This window comes from Lathamus discolor, chromosome 6 (genome assembly GCF_037157495.1).
Source record: "Lathamus discolor isolate bLatDis1 chromosome 6, bLatDis1.hap1, whole genome shotgun sequence".
Taxonomy (NCBI): Eukaryota; Metazoa; Chordata; class Aves; order Psittaciformes; family Psittacidae; genus Lathamus; species Lathamus discolor.
The window spans coordinates 47406220-47425642 of record NC_088889.1 but is presented as its reverse complement, the minus strand read 5'-3'; the positions used below and the strand labels follow the sequence as shown (position 1 = coordinate 47425642).

The window sequence follows — 19423 nt, the reverse complement described above, 5'->3', positions numbered from 1 at the left end:
GCATGGGTTAAAGTGTTTTATTCTTTAAGTTGAAAATGAGCATTAGTGAGACTAAGAGGTGCTTTCCTTGTTCTTCCTACAGTATAGATCTCCTTAGTAGCAAACTGATACCACAGATATGTATTTATATCTTTTGTAATACAGTGACTACATAATCCTAGTTTGCAAAGAAATGAAAAGGCTCTACCCAAGTGATTTCCTGAAAGTTCTTTTAGTAAAGACATGCTACGTTTTCATGCTAAAATGCATGAGTGTCCTTTAAACAAAATGTGTTATGCTGACTTCATCACATGGAGGATACATGCAAGCCCATTTATTGTGCTTTTCTGTTACATCTTCAGCTTGGTAAACATTGTACATTCTTGGGAAAATGGTTTTCATTCTGAATAATATGCTCAGTTGCAAAGCAAATGGATTTTTTAATTGGCAGTTAATGTTATATTAATTTCTAACTAATTGAGCTTGTTGCAATTTTATTTCTTCAGTTTTAGGCATACAATTGTAGGGACTCAAGTCATGCTCTGATCTTGAATGGAGTTCTCCTTTACCATCTACTATAAACTTCACATAGTAAATATTTGTGATACGGGGAGTTGCCTGGTATTTTTTAGAACAGAAAATGTATGATTATAGATATGACTGTGTCCTTCCTAGAATAGAAACAGAACACTTCCTAGAAGTGTTCTGATTTTTTGCTGGTAGCTGGAAGTAAAAATTACCTAAATATTTTGTATTGTCTGATTACTTGCTTCGTGTTATGCTAAACACATTTCTTTTTTATCTGTCTCAGAATGTTATCTGAAGATAATGGATCTGAAGGGTAGAAGTTGGTCAGAATACAGATTGTTAGGGATTTGTTTAGTTGTGGAAGTGAAACTTCTGGACTCATTGAGTACTGTTTTAATGGAAGTCGATAATTGTAGACTTTTGTGTGCTTTTAAATGCAGCTGTCTTGCAGAAACATCTAATTTTAAATTAAGATTTTTTTTATTGTTTGTTAATTGCAGTTTCTGACACAGTCTCTTCTTGTTTTTAACTAGTGTGTTTGTATGGAATGTTACTCTAAATTCCAGATTTTATTTTGTGTTTCTGTTCTATATGTGTTTCTCTGTTTCTGTTTCTTTGTTTCTTAGCCTTCATTAAAACTTCCATTGTTCTTCTGCATTTAAGTAGGTGTTTGAAAAGATACAAAAGAATATTAGCAAAAGTTTTCATTTTTATATTAATTTGAGCCAGGTATTGCAAGATAAGGAGTTGAAGGGAGAGGGGAGAAATGTCAATAGATTCTGGCACATAATTGACAGTTTTACTCTGGTCCTTAAGTTCTGACTGCAGGGAATACTTTTGCTTTGTCTGTACTTCATAAGTCTTCAGTAATAATTGAATCTTGTTTTAAGAGATTGTTTTAAAAGAACATATTATGGAAGCTTAAAACTTGTGATTAGATTTCATTCATGCACCATATGACCATTATTTTCCTTTTCTCTAAAAACTTGAAGAGGGAAGTATGTACTTTTCTGAGAGTAGGCATTAGAGCACAACAGCTTCTGGTTTTGGATCGTCAAGTTTTCCATTAAGACTAGTTAGTGTCTGACAAGTGTGAGGTCCTACACCTGGGTCGGAGCAATCCCAGGCACATCAAAAGGAGCGTGACCAGCAGGTTGAAGGAGGTGATCCTGCCCCTCTACTCTGCTCTTGTGAGACCTCACCTGGAGTATTGTGTGCAGTTCTGGTGTCCTCAACATAAAAAGGACATGGAACTGTTGGAACAAGTCCAGAGAAGGGCCATGAAGATGATCAGGGGCCTGGAGCACCTCCCGTATGAAGATAGGTTGAGGAAGTTGGGGCTGTTCAACCTGGAGAAGAGAAGGCTGCATGGAGACCTCATAGCAGCCTTCCAGTATCTGAAGGGGGGTTATAAGGATGCTGGGGAGGGACTCTTCATTAAGGACTGTAGTGACAGGACAAGGGGTAATGGGTTAAAACTTAAACAGGGGAAGTTTAGATTGGATATAAGGAAGAAGTTCTTTCCTGTTAGGGTGGTGAGGCACTGGAATGGGTTGCCCAGGGAGGTTGTGAGTGCTCCATCCCTGGCAGTGTTCAAGGCCAGGTTGGGCGAAGCCTTGGGTGACATGGTTTAGTGTGAGATGTCCCTGCCCATGGCAGGGGGTTTGGAACTAGATGATCTTGAGGTCCTTTCCAACCATAACTATTCTATAATTCTGTGATTCTACCTTTCATCATTAGTCTATTTATAAGTTAAAGGATACCTTTTTTGTTTTTTAATATCTGCTAAAAAGTGTAGTAGGTTACAGCAGAAAAACGTGAAGAAGAAATATATTTCCAAATAGGGTAATGCATACTTATTGATCTTAGATTTCTGTACAAGATATTTTAAAATGAGAATGTAATAGTACAGATTTTTGTTTTCAGGCTTTAAAAGAAATTGTGTTTTCATTTTGTCTTAGATTATTTTAAAAAATCTTATAAGAAAAAACTAAAATATTATATGATGTTTTCCATACATAAAACCCCCTTCTATAGCTGCTTAGAGGGTCAGACCTTAGGAGCTAAGAACTAGTGGCCCACAGGGAGAAGTCAAGTGTCATCATATGGTCAGTTATCATATTCTCAGACCATGAAGTTCATATTTCTATTCTGAAAATTAATTTCTCTTTGCCTGTTACTTCAGTGACAACAGCATGTGACCTAAATTCTCTGATCCCTCTTTCTTTTTTCATGTTCCTCTCTGAGGACATGGTACCCTGAGATCAAATCTCCTATTTTACCAGATAGACTAATTCTTTATGTTATGGCTAGAATTTGGATGAAAGTTACAGCTTACACTTAGATGTCAGATGCTTCAAAAGTAGAAATACATGCTGTTAAAACTTTTGATTCCACCAGGATCTATTTAACAACCGGAAATATTTTTTCAGCAAAACAGAGCCACCACTATCTTTTTTCAGTATAACAGAAGCCACTAATGTTGCATTCACCAACTGATAGAATGAAAAATGCATTGAGGATATTTATGCAACCCATTGTTCTTTCTATGTTTGGGAAACTAAAACATCTGTATATGTAGCAATCTTATTTGGGTGCTGGTAGAATAAAACATTAGCTACTCTTATTAAAATCTTAAGCACTAAATTTGTAGGAAGCTGTATAGAACAGTGGTATTTCTCACTCTCGCATAACTCCAAAATTCAACAGTACCAGTCCAGGGAAACAAATTTAAAATGTATCAATATCAAATTAGCTGATGATCCTTTACTACAGGGACATTCATTATCAGATTTTTGGGACCATGTTCTGTAAGTGTTTAAAACCTATGAAGAAACCCAGGAAGATGACAGCAGATCAGTTGACACATTGTTCACCCAAGTAGGCACACTTTATGACTGAATGTTTGATCTTGACTGTATCTGGTTTTCATAATCCTCTGCTCGTAAGAAAAGTGCCTCTATTAAGTTTTCATATCATAGAGAACACTGATGAAGACAGACGAGGTAAACAATCCACAAAATGCACATGCTGTCTGTTTCCAGCTGTCCTTTTTCTACTCTCAGGAATGTATCTCATTGAAAAGCTATTCAAAGAGACAGTAAGCCCTTATCGCTGGAAGAATGGGATTTGTATCTTGTTATCTCAGAGGAGGAAACTTTATTACTTCCTGCTTCCAAAGAAGAAAGGAGGTGAATTCTGCTGAGGGAATTGAATGCTTTCAACTGCTGTGTTTTATTCGCATAGGGATTTACTTCCATTACCAGATTAAAAGTAATAGCAAAGATACCTACCAGCCAACATAAAGCTTCTGAGATCCTCGCTTGGAATGTATTATACTCCTGTATTAAGCACCTGTACAGGCTGATGCTTTGACCTTTCAGTAGTAGCAGGAACATTTAGGAAATCACTGCAGTAGTAATGGCCTGTGTGTGCTGCCAGGCTGTGCAGCTGCTCATATATGAAGATACCTGGTTTATGAAAGACATTTCTTGTGAACAGATTCAAAAACGCAGTTATTGGTCTGGTGCAAGAATATAAAAGGTATCAAAGGAAGCCTGCAAACAATATGTAGCTCAAGAAGAGGGCTTCTATTTTTTAGTAGCCTCCTATGAAGTTTACCCCTGAAAAAGTATGCAACAGACCTTTTTACTATGTCTGCCCTGTAAAATTTATGGTCACGGTTCTGGGCTCACAGAAGTGTGAATAAATGCCCTGTTAATGGATGCCAGTCTGCACTGTGAAATCAAGTTTGCAGTTTCCAGTATGAACTTTTTCACCTTTTAGGTCATGTGATCTCTTACAGACATGTAGCACCTCATGCAATAGCTTTTTTCGTTATTTATTTATGACCTGGAAGAAGCTAAATGAATCTACAGTCCAGATAAGTGCATTGTAGAGAAACTGTGTAGAGGGGTTTTGGCTGGTTTTTGTTTGTTTTAGTTTTTGTTTGTTGTTGGTGGTGTAGTTTGTTTGGGTTTCTTTGAGGGAGCAAAACTTTCTGGAATTTTGGAAGATAGGCTTAGAATGAATTCATGGTTTTACAATGGAATCAGCTGATGCTTTTCTACCTTGAGCTATTACTGTCAAGTAACCCAGAATAACTAATAATTCCAACTAGGCCCATTAATCATGTCTTTCCTAATTATTTGAAATATGTATAATCTATATGGTTGAATCTCAGAGCACACCTGATGACAAAAGCTGGTGGAAGTAAATCGATTTACTATACCCAAAAAAATGTTAATTACTGTCTGAATTGGAAAGATTTTATTACAGTTCTTAAACTGATCTCTCTAATTGTACACAAAAATCATACAAGAAGACATGTTTTCAAATGAAAAGATTTAAATAATAATGTAATCATATTTCTCTTTGTACTTAACAGTGTCAAATACACTGTATTATGCTTTCTCCATGTAGTCGGTGAACCTCTTCTACAGTTTGTCTTCGTCTAGCATGTGTGTATAGTAGTCTCCAAGTAACAGTCGCTTAAAATTTTCATGTCCGCTTACAGCAGCATTGTACAGAATATATAACTTTTCTCATTATACCAAAGTGATAGAAGTCATGAATCTCTTTTCTAATGACATCTCATTCATCTGGTAGCTGTGTTCGCTTACACACCTTTTCATGAAGGATGTTTCCCTGTAGCTGGGTGGGGGAAAATCTTTGTCAACCACAGTGAACTCATCTACTGAAGGAAATTGGTGTTTGTGGAATAATTGAGCTATAACTTAGTTTTTTCCATTCTGTTATGATTACAAAGAGGTTTGCCATTTTTATTCAGAACAAAAATTTTAGAGTGAGTTTGGGAAGGGACCTTAAAGATCATTTAGTTCCAACTTCCATTCCTTGAACACTTCCAGGGATGGGACATCCAGAACTTCTCTGGGCAACCTTCACAGTAATGGATTTCTTCCTAATAGCTAATCCAAACCCTCTTTCAGTTTGAAGCTATTACCTCTTCTCCTCCCTCACACCCTTGTATAAAGTCCCTCTGCAGCTTTTTTGTAGCCTCCCTGGAAGGGTGCTCTAAGGTCTCCCTGTAGCTCTCTCCAAGCTTAACAAGCCCAAGTCTCTCAGCCCGTCTTCATAGGAGAGAGGAGAGATGCTCCAGCTCTCAGATAATCTTTGTGGCCCTCCTCTGGATTTTCTCCAACAGGTCTACTTCTGTCTTATTTTGGGTGCCTCAGAGCTGGAGGCAGTACTCCAGGCAGGGGTCTCACGAGAGCAGAGTTAGAGGGGCAGAATCACCTCCCTCAGCCTGCTGGATGTACTCCTTTTGATGCAGCTCAGCATACAGTTGGCTTTCTGGGCTGCAGGCACACATTGCCAAATAGCATTGAGCTTCCCATCAACCAACACTCCCTAGGCCTTCTCCTCAGGACTGTGCTTAAACTGTTCTTTGACACACCTGTATTTGTACTTGGGATTGTTCTGACTCAGGTGCAGGACCTTGTACTTGGCCTTGTTGAACTTTGTGAGGTTTGTGCTTGCCGACCTTTCAAGCCTGTTTAGGTCCCTCTGGATGGCATCCCTTCAATATGGCTTGTCAACTGCGCCATACAGCTTTGTGTCATTGGCAAATTTGCTGAGGGTGCACTCGATCCCCCTGTCCATGTCACCGACCAAGATGTTAAACAGTGCTGGTCCTAATACCAACCTCTGAGGAATGCCACTTGTCACTGGTTTCTATTCAAATGTTGAGCTGTTGACTGCAACTATTTAAGTGCAACCAGCCAGTTCCTTATCCACTGAGTGGTCCATCCATCAAATCTGCACCTCTCCACTTTAGAGACAAGGATATCGTGCTGGAGTTCCTTGATTGTTGTTTTGTTAAGGGGTGTTATAAGCAGCCATGCCTCCAACAGCTCCTGGGGATTCCTTCTGCTCAGCCCAGAGACCCTAGGGGTGTCTGTAGCTCAAGCTGATGGATGTGGCTGCTGCTTTCCCTTTTGCAGGTTCAACCAATAGTGAGGGCAAGTCTAGATCTACACAGTAGGCTGATGACTTCCAAGTCTTTTTTATTACCCAGCTTGAAAGTCTTACAGTGAAATGCAGATGTGATAAACAGAAAGATTGCTCATTAATTCAGTCGGTGTCATTTCGCAAAATTTCCTGGTGTGCATTTTGACAGTCATAGAAAGAAAGCTTGTTTCTAAGATTATCAATTGCCAAACTGTTTTTTATTTTTCTGAACTTAGTAAATTCAGTTGAGGCTGCAAATGTTTTCTGTAAGTGTATTTTGAATGCGAGTCATTTTCAACTGTTGTGTCTTGAGTAGAACCAGAGACGTGCATTGCTTTTCAGTATTTAAGGTATGTTAACATTTATTTACCATTAAAAAATAATAAAAATCTAATCTTGGATGTTGTGCTTCTGTACAATGTAATACAGAAGAGATAAGAGCACAGGAATCTATTCTTTTTTTGCTAGAATACAATAGGATGACAACCCCTTGTCCCTTATTTCCTCCCAACTTTAATCCAGGAATCCTTTGAGAGATTTCCCCGCCATGATCTTTGGGGTTATAGGGATAGTTAAGTTTCAGTTTGAAATGTGCATCTGACTAGAAATACGTGAGCTTCCCGACTTTCCCTCAGTTTTCATTTTCCCTCCAGAGGTTGCTAATTCCTAGTTCTAAGTCATCCATCAAAACTGGCCTCGTAGTATGTTTAGCTTCTGCAATGACTCGTTTGATGTAGGTAAGGAAGCTGCAGCTGACAGGTTAGTGCAGTTCATCTCTCAACCTGTATATGAATAAAGTGCAAGTGAGCTTTGACTGTTCAAGTGTATTTTTAATTTGGCTTTCAGAGAACCCTAGATGCCCCTGAAATTTCATTTTGTTTTCTTAAGTTTAAATCTTATCTTTTATATATATAATTGATGTATCATTCTAACCTTTGTCACTTTTAGTTAATGAATTGAAATTCTGCTGTATTCTGAGTATTTTCTAGTCAGTGTGAGGAAGAACTCTCTCCTGAGAAGGCTCAGAATCCTCACTCTGCAGGTTCTCATGTGTGCTGTTTTGTATTTTCAAATTGAAGTATCTTTACAAGTGTGCATGGGAAGTACTCATTTTACTGTTATTTTTGTGCCTTTGAAAACACATTAAAAAAAAATAATGTGGAAGAGAATACACATTGGAGGCTGGTTCTCCTATAAACCTCTGCATGGTATTATTGTACAGTTGTATTGAACCTCTGAATACTTTGAAGCCTGTCCCTTGAAAACTGAGATAATCAGTGGTATGCAGTACTCTGGAAGATATTGTAGTTTGTCGTTTATCTGAAGATAGGATCAGTCTCTTAATTCACTTCCAAAAGAGCTAAAAGCCTAGCTTTGCTATTCAGACTCAATTTTAGAAAAATTGGGAACTATTAGTAGAACACCTGCATTGTGTATTTGCACTTAGCAAAAGCAAGCAATGTGATGTGAAAACCACCAGAACTGACTTCCCCCCATTGAGAGCTGTTGGATACTAGAAAAGCAGAGAGGTTTTTAAAGTTGAGCTCAGTTACTTGATTTGTTAGAATTTGGTTAGTTTATTAACTAATTTTTATTCAGATTTATTTATTTTAGTTTATTTACAGATTGTCATTCATCCAAGTATTTTATCTCTTTTTGCTTCTGCATTAGCCATAATCTTAATTTTTAAGTGATTTTGAAATCATTACTTAACTAAGCGTCAGTAGAAGGATGCTATTTTGATGGTAGTGGGACTGGCAACAAATACCTGCGTTAACCTTATCACTTGTGTGTAGATCTTAGGGTGCATTACAAAGAGTGATTTAAGTCTGTAAACAGGCTGTATTTTACACGTGAGAACTGGCACTGTAGTACCATGTTATTGTTTTCCTAGTAACAATGGAGAGAGGCTTTTTTTTCCCCTTCCATCCTCTTCCACTACATTCCTTGCCAGTGAGTGTTCCATTTTTGGGTTGACCTTCAGATGTACAGCAAAACTGTTAGCTAACTGCAGCCTGTGGACAAAATCATCTGGCTCAGAAGAAGAAATGGTGTCTCTGATATTAAGCTATCAGTAGAATCATGGGTTGCCTTCTTGTCATCCTAAAACTTTTGGTAGATTCTCATTCAGAAGCTTAAAACCAAAATGAATGTTACTTTTACAAATACTAATTAAAAAAAAAAAAAAAAAAGACAAAGTGCTGACCAAAACTAGAAGAGCTGTTGAAAACCCCCCTGAATGTGTGTCTAGAGGTCATCCATTTTTCATCTACAGAGCAGCATCTTGGTGAATGCTTTTTTTTCTCTTATGCTATGAAGACTATTATTTTTCCTTTTCACGTATATATGGCTAAGATTTATAACTGTTAACTCAAGAATCTTTTACTTGTTCTAAGCATGTTTTCACTGTGTGCTGGTTTAGTGGGAAAGGGGTGTTGTGAAACCCATCCCTATGTGATTGCTGGACAGTGGTTATAGAAGGGGAGTTGGTTATTTTATGGAAGAAAGAAATTATAATCTAACAACTTGCTACAAATCTCAGTGTCTCTGATGCTGCTTTTAAAATAAACTTTCAGTAGATTAAGAATCAGACAGTTCGAGCTGCTCAGAAAAATTCTGCCTGAATAAATTAAATAAATAAATCATTGATCAGCACCTGCATATTATGTTCTAAGTAGGCTAGAGGGACTTAAAGTGCTATGATCATAGTCAGAAATTTGAAAGAATTGTTTCAAACAAGGTCAAAAGCTAAAATAAACCTAATAAGCAGAGGTAGGATAAGCAGGGTGATGAATGAATAAATAGGCAAGGAAGGCTTTAGCACAACATTAAAATACACCATGAAGTAATGTCTCTCTGGGGCAAAATTGTGTGAGCCTTTTTTGTTGTTGTTTTTTGACTGTAGAGAGTAAGATCATAGAAAAACTACAAGTAAACAACAGGAAGTAAGTATGTCTAATGAATAGCCGTGATGTAGATGATTTCTCATTTTAGCCTTTTTATTTTTACCAGACAATGTCACTGTCTTCAATATCTAAAACCTGAACTTTGATATTGCTATTATGCTATTTACTAGTATGCCAATAGTGTGATAGAAAATAAATTCTTGAAATTAATATTTAAAAATTAACATAGAGTGCATATTTCACTTCTGTTTGAATTCAGAAGGTAATTAAATAAAGATCAATGCTTTTGCATTATTCAGACCTAGAAAACAGTTGTATGTCAGTGGTAAATACATAGTCCAGATGGTGTTTGTCATCCAGAAAACTGTAATTTATCATTTTCTATGATCTCTTCATAGAATTTAGTTTGTGGAAGAGCTGTAATTCTTGTCACTACCATGCAAGAAGAACTCGTGTTAATAAGGCTGCAGGATGTGTTGCTAAGAGGTATTGTAAGCTATAGAATGTGGAATGTTGTAATGTGTTCAGCACAAAGGAGCAAGCACGGGGTCAACACAGGGGATACTGGTCGTTTCACTTGAGCTAACCTGAGCTTGATTTGCTTATGATAAATTTGTTAGAAAAACTGTCAAGGTACCTGATACAAAAGGTTAGCAGAAGCTTGTATGTGGCTACAACTTGCTTTTTCACATGACCCAAAGAACTGTAGATACTGGGTTTTTTCTCCTTTTATAATTTCTGTTAATACAAGTTTTGAAACTTTGCATTGACAAACTAATCTGTAGCAATGGGAAAACTCTGCTTTAGATACTGCAACCTTTTTTGGAAGGACATTTCTTGAAAAATTATCATGAGCTTCCAGCTCATTGATTGTTTTTCTTACAAATATAAGTTGGGCAAGAATGTAGTGGCTTCCTATGCCTTTGGTAAAATGAATATACTTCTATTTTTCATCTGAAATGAATGCTTGCCAGTCTGTTGTTAACTTTTAAGTTGATGTTCAGACTCACTGATAAGCCATTACACTACTATTTTTGGAGATTTATGAGTAACTTGCATATGCAAAGAAATACTTTTGCATGCTTATAAAATTAGAGCTTTACTAGATTTACTCTTTGCTAATTATAATCCTTGTTATTTTATTAACATATCGGAAGATAATCCTGTCTTGTTTTCTGAAGGTACTTCTTCTGTGTCATTACACATAACAAACAAAAAAATATCTTAGAAGCTTATGTTAGTACTATGACTTGACAGATCTTCCAGAACCCTTCATAAATGCAGGAAAGCCAAGCCTTGTACTCACTGTATCAAACCACTTGAATATTTTTAGGCCTGCACCTTTATTTATAATTTATGGATACTTGGGAAAGATAGTCCCATGGACATGGCATACTGTACTGCTTGCATGAATAGTGAATTCTGCGTTAGGGAAGAATGGTACTAATTTGGATGTGATAATATTAAAAATACAACAGGATAAAAAAAAAAAAAGAACAAAAAAAAAAGAACTTTATCGATTACATAACTTCATTCTTTGCTGTGAGTGTTCTATCAGTACAGAGTAAGGAATGAAAATGTAGCACTAAGAAAAAATTAGGTGGGGTTTTTGGGCTATAAAATTCTAATAGTGCAAAGACTGTCAAATCATGTGTATCATCATCTAAAATTAAGACTGGCTTTAATGCTTAAAATGGAAGCTTGAATAGACAACTGTCAAAACTATTGTAAACTGTCATGACTTGTCTGCTATGAAAACTGGAGGGAAGGGGGTGGGAGAAAGGGAAGCTTTCTTGTGTGTGTATGTGGCATGTAAGAGCTACAGATATACATACATATACAGACTTTTTTCTTTAATTGTGTCAAGTTAGTGGCTATTTGCTATAGCAAACTGCTTAAAGCAAAGTATTTCTTAAGTTTCTTCACGTGCTCTAAAATAATGTTTTGTGGTTTTTTGTTTTTGGGGTTTTTTTACGTAGAATTTTTTTGATGGGTGTATAATGGGGAGAATCACAAATTTCACCTCCTGCTATGTCATACTGATGCTACACAAAAATAGTCTTTGGTCCTCAGTATTTATTCATTAAGTTATGCACCAGTCTTTGATCTTTTTTTTCAGCCTTTCTCTTGAATGGTGCTTTGCAAAACACAGTGAGCTCAGTGGATTTTTATACTTTGTGTAATCTAGCAGGCTGGTTGCAGTGACATTTAAAAAATCACCAAGTATGTTGTAAATTAGTCACCTGAAAAAAATGACACTGAGAAATGTCATGAAGCATCAGGAAAAAATATAAATATTTAAGGTGACTACCTTAAACTTAATGAAAGGTTTAAGCTTAACCTATGGGGAAATCAGTAACTTCACACTTAAAGATCATTTTATCGTTTACTCAGTAAAAAAGAGAAAGATGGAGATGATGGGATTGATACTTATGAATAACCACATCAGGTTAAATTTTAAATACACTTTTTTGCTCAATTCTTTTTTTTTTTTTAATATTTGGGATTTTTTTTGTAACATTGTACAAGCTATAATAGTTAAATATTTAATAAAAATTATGTATGAAAAATAGTGATACATTTAAGAAAATGTGGAAAAGTTAATTAGAAAGCAGGGAGAGTCTGATGTTGTTTATACAGTTTCCCATATGGCAGTGTTGTCTGTCTGCTTATACACCCTGCAGATGTAAAATGTGCATTGTCTTGAAGGAACTAGCAGCTACAGGTTAAAAATAAATTTGTAGATCACCTGCTTTTCCTTCCCGTTTTTCCTGCAGAAAGAAAACTAATTAAGAGCAAGGTAGAGTTCTACAATTATTTGTTGGTGGTTTGTGGGTTTTTTTAAAGTACCTGTTTACTGAAACTTAAGGTTTGAATTAAAACCCAATTGAATTATACATAATGTTCATCTGGAGATACCTCATGTAAGGCACCTGAGCATCTGATATGATACAGAACTTTCCCATATGCTGTTTTCCCAAACACTTTCTTAACCTGCACCGATTTGTGTCCCAGACACTTCCTGAGCCAGATATAAAATCTTTGTAGTTAACAGTAGTTATATCCCTCCTTGCATCTGTGGAAACTTGTGACATCTGCACCTCCTGATAGCATGGAGTTCCACAACTGAGCTTCACTTACAAATCTGCCACTTTTTGTTTGTTTTGGGTAGCATTTAACCAAAAAGATTTTTATATAAATTGCTGGCTTCATTTGCACTGTCCTTCTGTCTTCCTTTCACTGCTTCCAGTATTCTTGTGTTGTCATTTTGGTTTTTGAATGCCTTAAAGGCATTCCAGTTTCATCTGCCTTATTTCTTAGTCACCTAGTGTTCACGCAGCAGCATGTGTACAGCTGTTTGTTTTTCTGAAACTTTTTGAATATCATTTTATTTGTTCTGTTTTCCTGTTTTGACTCTTGTCAGTCTCTGCTCTAGCTTTTAATAAAAAGAGGTGTTGGGTTTTTTCTTGTTTTGGTTTGGCTTTGCCTGTTCTCTTCCTCTTTCTCCCCACCCCCCCCCACCCCGCCCCCCACCCCAAACTATCATGTTTGCAATTTGTTGGCTTTAGTCTCCTTTTCATTTGAAAAACTGGCATCCAACCTGGATTTCAGGAGGCTGCAGTTCCACTGTATGTTAAAGTAGTTCTGTTCTTCCTGAATAGACGCTCTCTGTTCCCGAAGCAGCACTGGTTTCCAAAGATCCTTCCTTCTTACTCCTTTATCTGTGACACGTTAGATTTTGAGGACCTCATTTAGCCTAGATCAGATGAGCCTGCTCTTAGGTCAAATTTACATATTATTTTTTTAAATTGTGACTTGTAGTACTGTGTGGTTGTGCGAGGGAATTAATTTGAATAGTTTTCTTTCTGAATCTGGTTACAAATATGCTTTATATTTTGCAGTGAAGGCCACAGAAATCCTTGACATCAGTATGTTTGCAGAGAGCTCAAAAACTTCTGCTGGTAACAGTAGAAGAATGTTATTTGAAATATTTTCTTTGTGATATGTATTCTGCTTGTAGTTAGAATTTTTATGCTGAGCCATTGCATAAGCCTTCTGGAGTTTGTAACACGACTGTGCAACCTACTGGCAAGCGGCAGAACCAGGGAAAAAATCGGGTTGTGCTAAAGTATTTATGATGAAAGCATGTTGCTTGGAAATACTTGTGTTCTTAATAAAAGATGGACTTTGCAGTGACAGGCAATATTATGGATCTTAATAGCATCTAAAGAAATCTAACGAATGTTGAGTTCTTACAGAGTATTTATCTACTGTTTTTGTATTCTCACATTCTAAAAATTGCTATCATTCTATGCATAAGTAGCACATTGCAGCCTTCGTTACAGTAAATGGTAAGAGTTGCAATGTGTACTGTACTGGAGAAGTTAAAAAGCAGAACTAGAAAATTAGTGATGTTATTAGAACTTCCATGTACAGACTTTGGAAGCTATGTGTCTTTGAGAAGTCTGTTTTCAGTATTGTATGCTACCTCATTGTGGGAAAACAATCATACCTGGATGATTATCTGTTTATGATTTGTGTAAAATTATTCATATAAAACTTTTGCAGAACATACGTTCATAACGTTAGAAGACATGTAAGTCTCCTTTTGTTGGAGAAAAATAGGAAAAAACATTAGGTGTCCTATAAAAGGCAGTCTTCAGTAGTATTTATCCAAAGAGATTTTTATATAAAATGAGGATTAATTTTAGATAGACAATTTATATATATACACATAAAATTATAAATATATCTATAATATATATATGAAAATCGCACTGTGTAGAAACACTGTGTAAGAACTGTGTAACTACTGTGTAAGAACAAGGAAATCTTTTCATTCTGATGATGTTCCAAATTGCCTAGTCTGTGGTTCTCGCTCTTTGTGTGCTGTTTTTAAAGTCTAGTTGAGCAGGCCACAGCATGGATGGATGGATGAGAGTTCTTCCTCATGCTTTTTCTTCTAGCTTGAGAAAGATTCATACCTAATTAATCCCAAAGACTGGTAAGCTTTAGTTTTTGTGCTCATAAGTTAGCTCAAAATTCATGACTTAGTAGTTGCCCAGCTTTTCTAATATCTGTAGATTTTTCTCTTCTGTTGGACCTTCTGCATGAAGTCTTGCGCTATTAAAAGGGAAAGAATACACTGCTTATCTTCCTCCAATTTCTCAAGAGAAGTTGATCAATCTTTTATGAACCCTTGATGTTGGATCAGATTTCAAGCTTCATTCATGCCTAAATTCTGCAATTCGTTGTTTTTTCCTGCAGAAAAGTGTTAGACTGGATGATCTGGTTCTTTTTTTTTTCACCTTAAAATAACATCTACTTCCTCCTGCATTATTGCAACCGATGAAGAAGACTGGTGGAGCAGGCAGGTAGCTTATTTTGATATTATATCATTAGCGATGAATTGGGGATCAATATAGAGAAAAAAGGATCTCTTGCAAGTTAAACTTGCAAAGTTGCTTAAAATCTATTCTGAAGGTGGACTTCCTTTGAGAGGATATTATCAATTTAGTCGCTCCGGAAGAACTTTGACTAGTGTGGTAGAGGGTGCTCTTTGAGATATTTTACGTCTTGTTATTAATTTCCCAGATGTAGCAAAGTTGTAGTTTTCTGCTGTGGTTTATTTGGTTCAGCTGCATAATGCTGTCTTAAATTTACTGCATTTTGTTTAGCTGACTAAACACATTTGAAGACAGAGGATTGAATTCCCAAAGTATAATCAATGAGAGGTGAATGAAGGCTGGAAAACCCCAAATAAATTTATCAAAATCATTGGTGCTTATTTAGGGGAATTCAAAATTCTGATTGAAAAAATTGGTTTTGAGTCTTATGTTTGCCCTTGCAGTGCTTCTTTACAATCACAGTAGTCTTAGAAGGAGCCTCTTACATTGATCCCTCCCTCTAATTTGAAAAATTTCTGAATACGGAATATTTCTTGTCTGTCTCCAGTAATGTTTTATGTCTTTTGTTTTTAATGAATTAGAGAGTTAAGATGAACAAAATGATTCCACTGATATGTAAGTTTTTCTACTGAAATCAGTTTTTCTTAAAAATTTTCAACTCTTAGACTCATCATTTCACAGATTAGAAGATTTTATTAAATTACAAGTAAGATTTGTTTGATTCTGCTATCTAGTGAATATTTAAATGAAGAGATAATTCTGCTACTGAGACTATGAAATGTGTTCTGTTTAAATCAATTGAGCTTTAAAATAAATTGAAATGCTAGGAAAGCGTGGTGGTTTAGATCTGCTGTTCTTTCATAATAAAGTTACATTTTACACAATAAACAATATTAAGGCTTACTATGAATGTTACTGAAGACAATGTGTGAGGTTTACTTAAATGCATTCTTTTTAGCTGCTTTGTATTTGAAGGCCAAGTGATATTTGTAACTAACAAAAGCTATTCACAGTATTTTCTTACGTTGGAAGGAACAGTAATCACTGCAAGATGTGATTAGTATTCATGGCATAAAAGGAAGTTATTTTCAGGGTAGAGGAATTTGTGAAAAGATAATTGGTTAGACCAACATTCTCATTAACCTAATTTGCATTAAATGTGCTACTGTGAATTGTAGTTATTGCTTTTCCATTTGAAAGGCATGCTTTGTTAATTTACTTAAAAAGTCCAGTTAAACTACATTTAAGTAATACCCTTTAATTCAGCAATATCAAATTGAGGGTCTGTTATTACCAACTTTTTGAGTGTGGAGATTCATAAACCAGTTCTTGATCCCAGTGGATTTTCCTGATAAAATAGGTTTGTTTAGTTGCTTTAGATCTGGTCATTCTCAGATACTGAGAGCATTTAACTAATTCTTCAGTTAAATTTTACTTCTTTGCGAGAACAGAGGAAACTTTATTTTCCCTGTGACTCAGCATGAGAAAGAACTGAAGGAGTCTTGGGGATATCAGAAGAAAATACTTATGCCTTTGTTCTGATAGTATGAAGACTTTGAGGATCACTTGGTTTAATTATTTTTCAATAAAACTTCTTTATATATGTATCTAAATTGAGCCTTTAAAATATGAGCTGTTAAAATAGAAATTAATTTCCACATTTTCATACCCATTTCAAAGTCGTGAGACTGAAGAATGAATTTCTTTAATTTCACCCTTAGTTATTACTTATTAGCAGTATTCTAGATATTCTAAAACAGAGGGATTTATTTCTTCTTGTGCTGTGTGCAATGAAGAGGGAGGCACTTTTGTCAGCAGTGAGTCAACTGTGAGTGCTCAAGTTAAGTCTTTGCATCTTCAGATAGATACATAAAGACAGGATCTTATTTTTCTGTACTGCTAAGCATACCTAGCCATCATGGAACATGGTGTTTGTGAATTATATGAACTAAATATTTGTAAAATTAGGTGTCTTCTTGCATATCTAATTGTTAATTTCAGTGATTAACTTAAATTATTTGCACTTGTACTGTTTGATACTGGTTATTTTCAAAATAGTAATATCTGTACGTATTGAATGTAAACCAAAGCCTTGCTGACCAGGCAGGGTTGTATGTCAACCCATTAATGCTGGCTAATGTTGGCTAAACCTAATGAAAACAGGGAGATGCAGATTCAAGCTGGACATGGTAATGGTCATAAATATCTATATAAATACTCAACTGAGAACTTTTTCTGGAATGGTTTTTAAGGTGACAGTGATGGACATGCCAGGTACACAGTGTGTTTAGTATACAAGTACACTGCATACCTCATGAGCATACATAAAATGCAATGAATTAGAAAAGCACTTCAGATATAGAAAAAGCCATGGACAATAAATTTTACATGCCAGCTGGGGAATAGTTACTTTCCCTTCTTTTATTGTTTGGCAAAGAAATGTGGAAATCTCTGTGCCTTTTTGCTGCTTATTCATTCTGTTTGCAAAACAGAAGCTGGCTGATGGTTGCACCATTGAGTAACATTGTTGAAAGGCTGAATTCTGGTCAAGTTTTGGGACAGGCAAACAGTGGAAAAGAAGCCAATTTTGGGGACAGCACATTACGTGTTCAGATTCCGTATGCAGGATTAAGGGCATGATTCAGGAATTGCTGAAGTTATGAATGGCAATTCGATGTTAGCCAAATGGAAGTTAGATGCTCAGTTGTTGCTAATGTCATTGAAAACTCCCTCTAGCACATTCATTCTCTGTTAGAACTTGGGAAAAAATGAGCTGTTGTTTCTCAGCTAACTGCTGGGCTAAATCCTACTGATTCATAGGTGAGCTGCAATTCTCAGGATAAAATTTCATCTCCTTCAAGCAATAATTCAGCAGGGTTTTTTTTGTTGTTATTTTTATTTTGTTTTTTTCCAGTAGAACTCCTGAAACACCTGTTTGTTCTTAAACTGCATAGTGTACGAAGGTATATGTCCCATACTCTGTATCAGCGCCATCTTTGCTTCTGTTACTCTCAATCTTTAGCCATTATCTCACAACACTGATCTTTCATGTTTTGTCTGTCACAGACCTTACTATCTTTTTTGAGTTCCTAGAATTTTTGTCCATTTTTTCAGTGCATAAATTTATAGGACTGTCTTTTGCAACCTGTCATGGTACTGCAATTGAAATATTGCATCTAAACCAGATAATAGCCCAAGCTCCCCTATAGTAAAATAAAGTTCCTACTGGCTTGGAGGAATGTGGTAAGAGGTTAGGAGATCCTATAACTAAGATTATAAGTGTATCTTAGCTGGCCCTATCTAAGGTGTCTTTTAATTCAGTCCTTTGTGCAAATGAGCTGGAGTTCAGGGTTCAGTGCCTTTTTTTTGGTGACATGCCTGAGTAGGGACAAGTTCAAGAAAGAGAGAGTCTGGAGAATTTAGCTATCAAACAAGAAGTCTTTACTTGGTGTGTACAGACTGATTTTTAGGACATTTTTTATCAATTTTAAAAGAGATCTGCATGTCCATAAGTGAAAATCTGTCTACAGCACTTTCAAAGATGTTCTTAAAGCATGCACTTTGTGAATACTGTACGTGTTCCTAGTCTGTTGCCAGATTGGACTTTTCAATTAAAATCTTGCTTGTTGACATGACATCTAGCATCTCCTCATTCAGTTTTGAACTTATTGAACCTTTCAGTACTGTTTTGCAAATAAGAGTTGAAAAGATCTTTCTATAGGACTTTGGCTTAAAGAATCTTAATACTGTGAATGCATGCAGCATGAAAATTATATGCCAATTTGTTGAAGACGAGACATTGATTGAATTTACTTCTGTAAGTTTGGGAACTTTGGAGAGACCTTGTTATTAAAAAAAAAAATGTGTTTTATTTATTTTCTGTAGGAGATTTCCTTTCACAATTCCGATTTGCTGATGAGAAGGAATGGGATAGAGAAAGCACGTGCCATAAGCAGGTAACAGAATTATCATTCAAATGAGTTCGTATGGATAGGCGCCTGGCACAGAATACCTAGGCAGTTGTGCTTTCAGCAACCAATAGTTTAATACAGTAATAGCGCTCTTTAATCTGTATATTTTTATTAATTTGCCTCTGATGCTGGAGTCTCTTGGGTCTTGTCCTTATTTATTCATTTATTATTTGTTTCCTATTGGAGACTAACCAAAGCAGCAGGCAAGGTTTTTGAGTAACGTTGGAGGAAAAGAAGCAAATCCATACAGTGAAGGGAGAGTAAGAAACTCACTTTGCTTTACTGATGTATCAAGTCAGCCTGCCTTTTTCAGCGGTATTAAAGAGAAAATGTTTAGAAAAATTACCTATGAATATAGTCATATTTGATTATGAAGCTTCTAGTTCTTTCAAATTAACAGTTCATGGTTGCAGCTTAATCTCCAAAATTACTATGGGTCCAACTAGATTTTAGATTATTTGGATGCGGATTATTTATGCTGGAATAAAAAGGGACAAAGCAAGAGAGTCAGCTGTTTTCTATATCAGGATACGGGGAAGTGTCTTAATTTCTTCAGCTGCCTTCCTCATGTAAATCACCTAAATTATTGCAAGATAAACGCTTTTGTCTTCCAAGCTTTTCTTAAAATTGCTGCAAAACTGTGTTTGAGTGTTTGCTATTT

General features: G+C 36.0%; 1 protein-coding gene across 2 annotated transcripts in view; it reads left to right on the top strand.

Moving 5' to 3' along the window:
* AVEN (apoptosis and caspase activation inhibitor) overlaps window positions 1–19423 on the top strand; it is a 98568-nt gene that overhangs the window by 72655 nt on the left and 6490 nt on the right. For both annotated transcript variants that reach the window (XM_065686639.1, XM_065686638.1), the window contains exon 3: window positions 18677–18747. In XM_065686639.1, the coding sequence (XP_065542711.1) occupies window positions 18677–18747 (71 nt within the window). The remainder of the gene's footprint in view (window positions 1–18676; window positions 18748–19423) is intronic.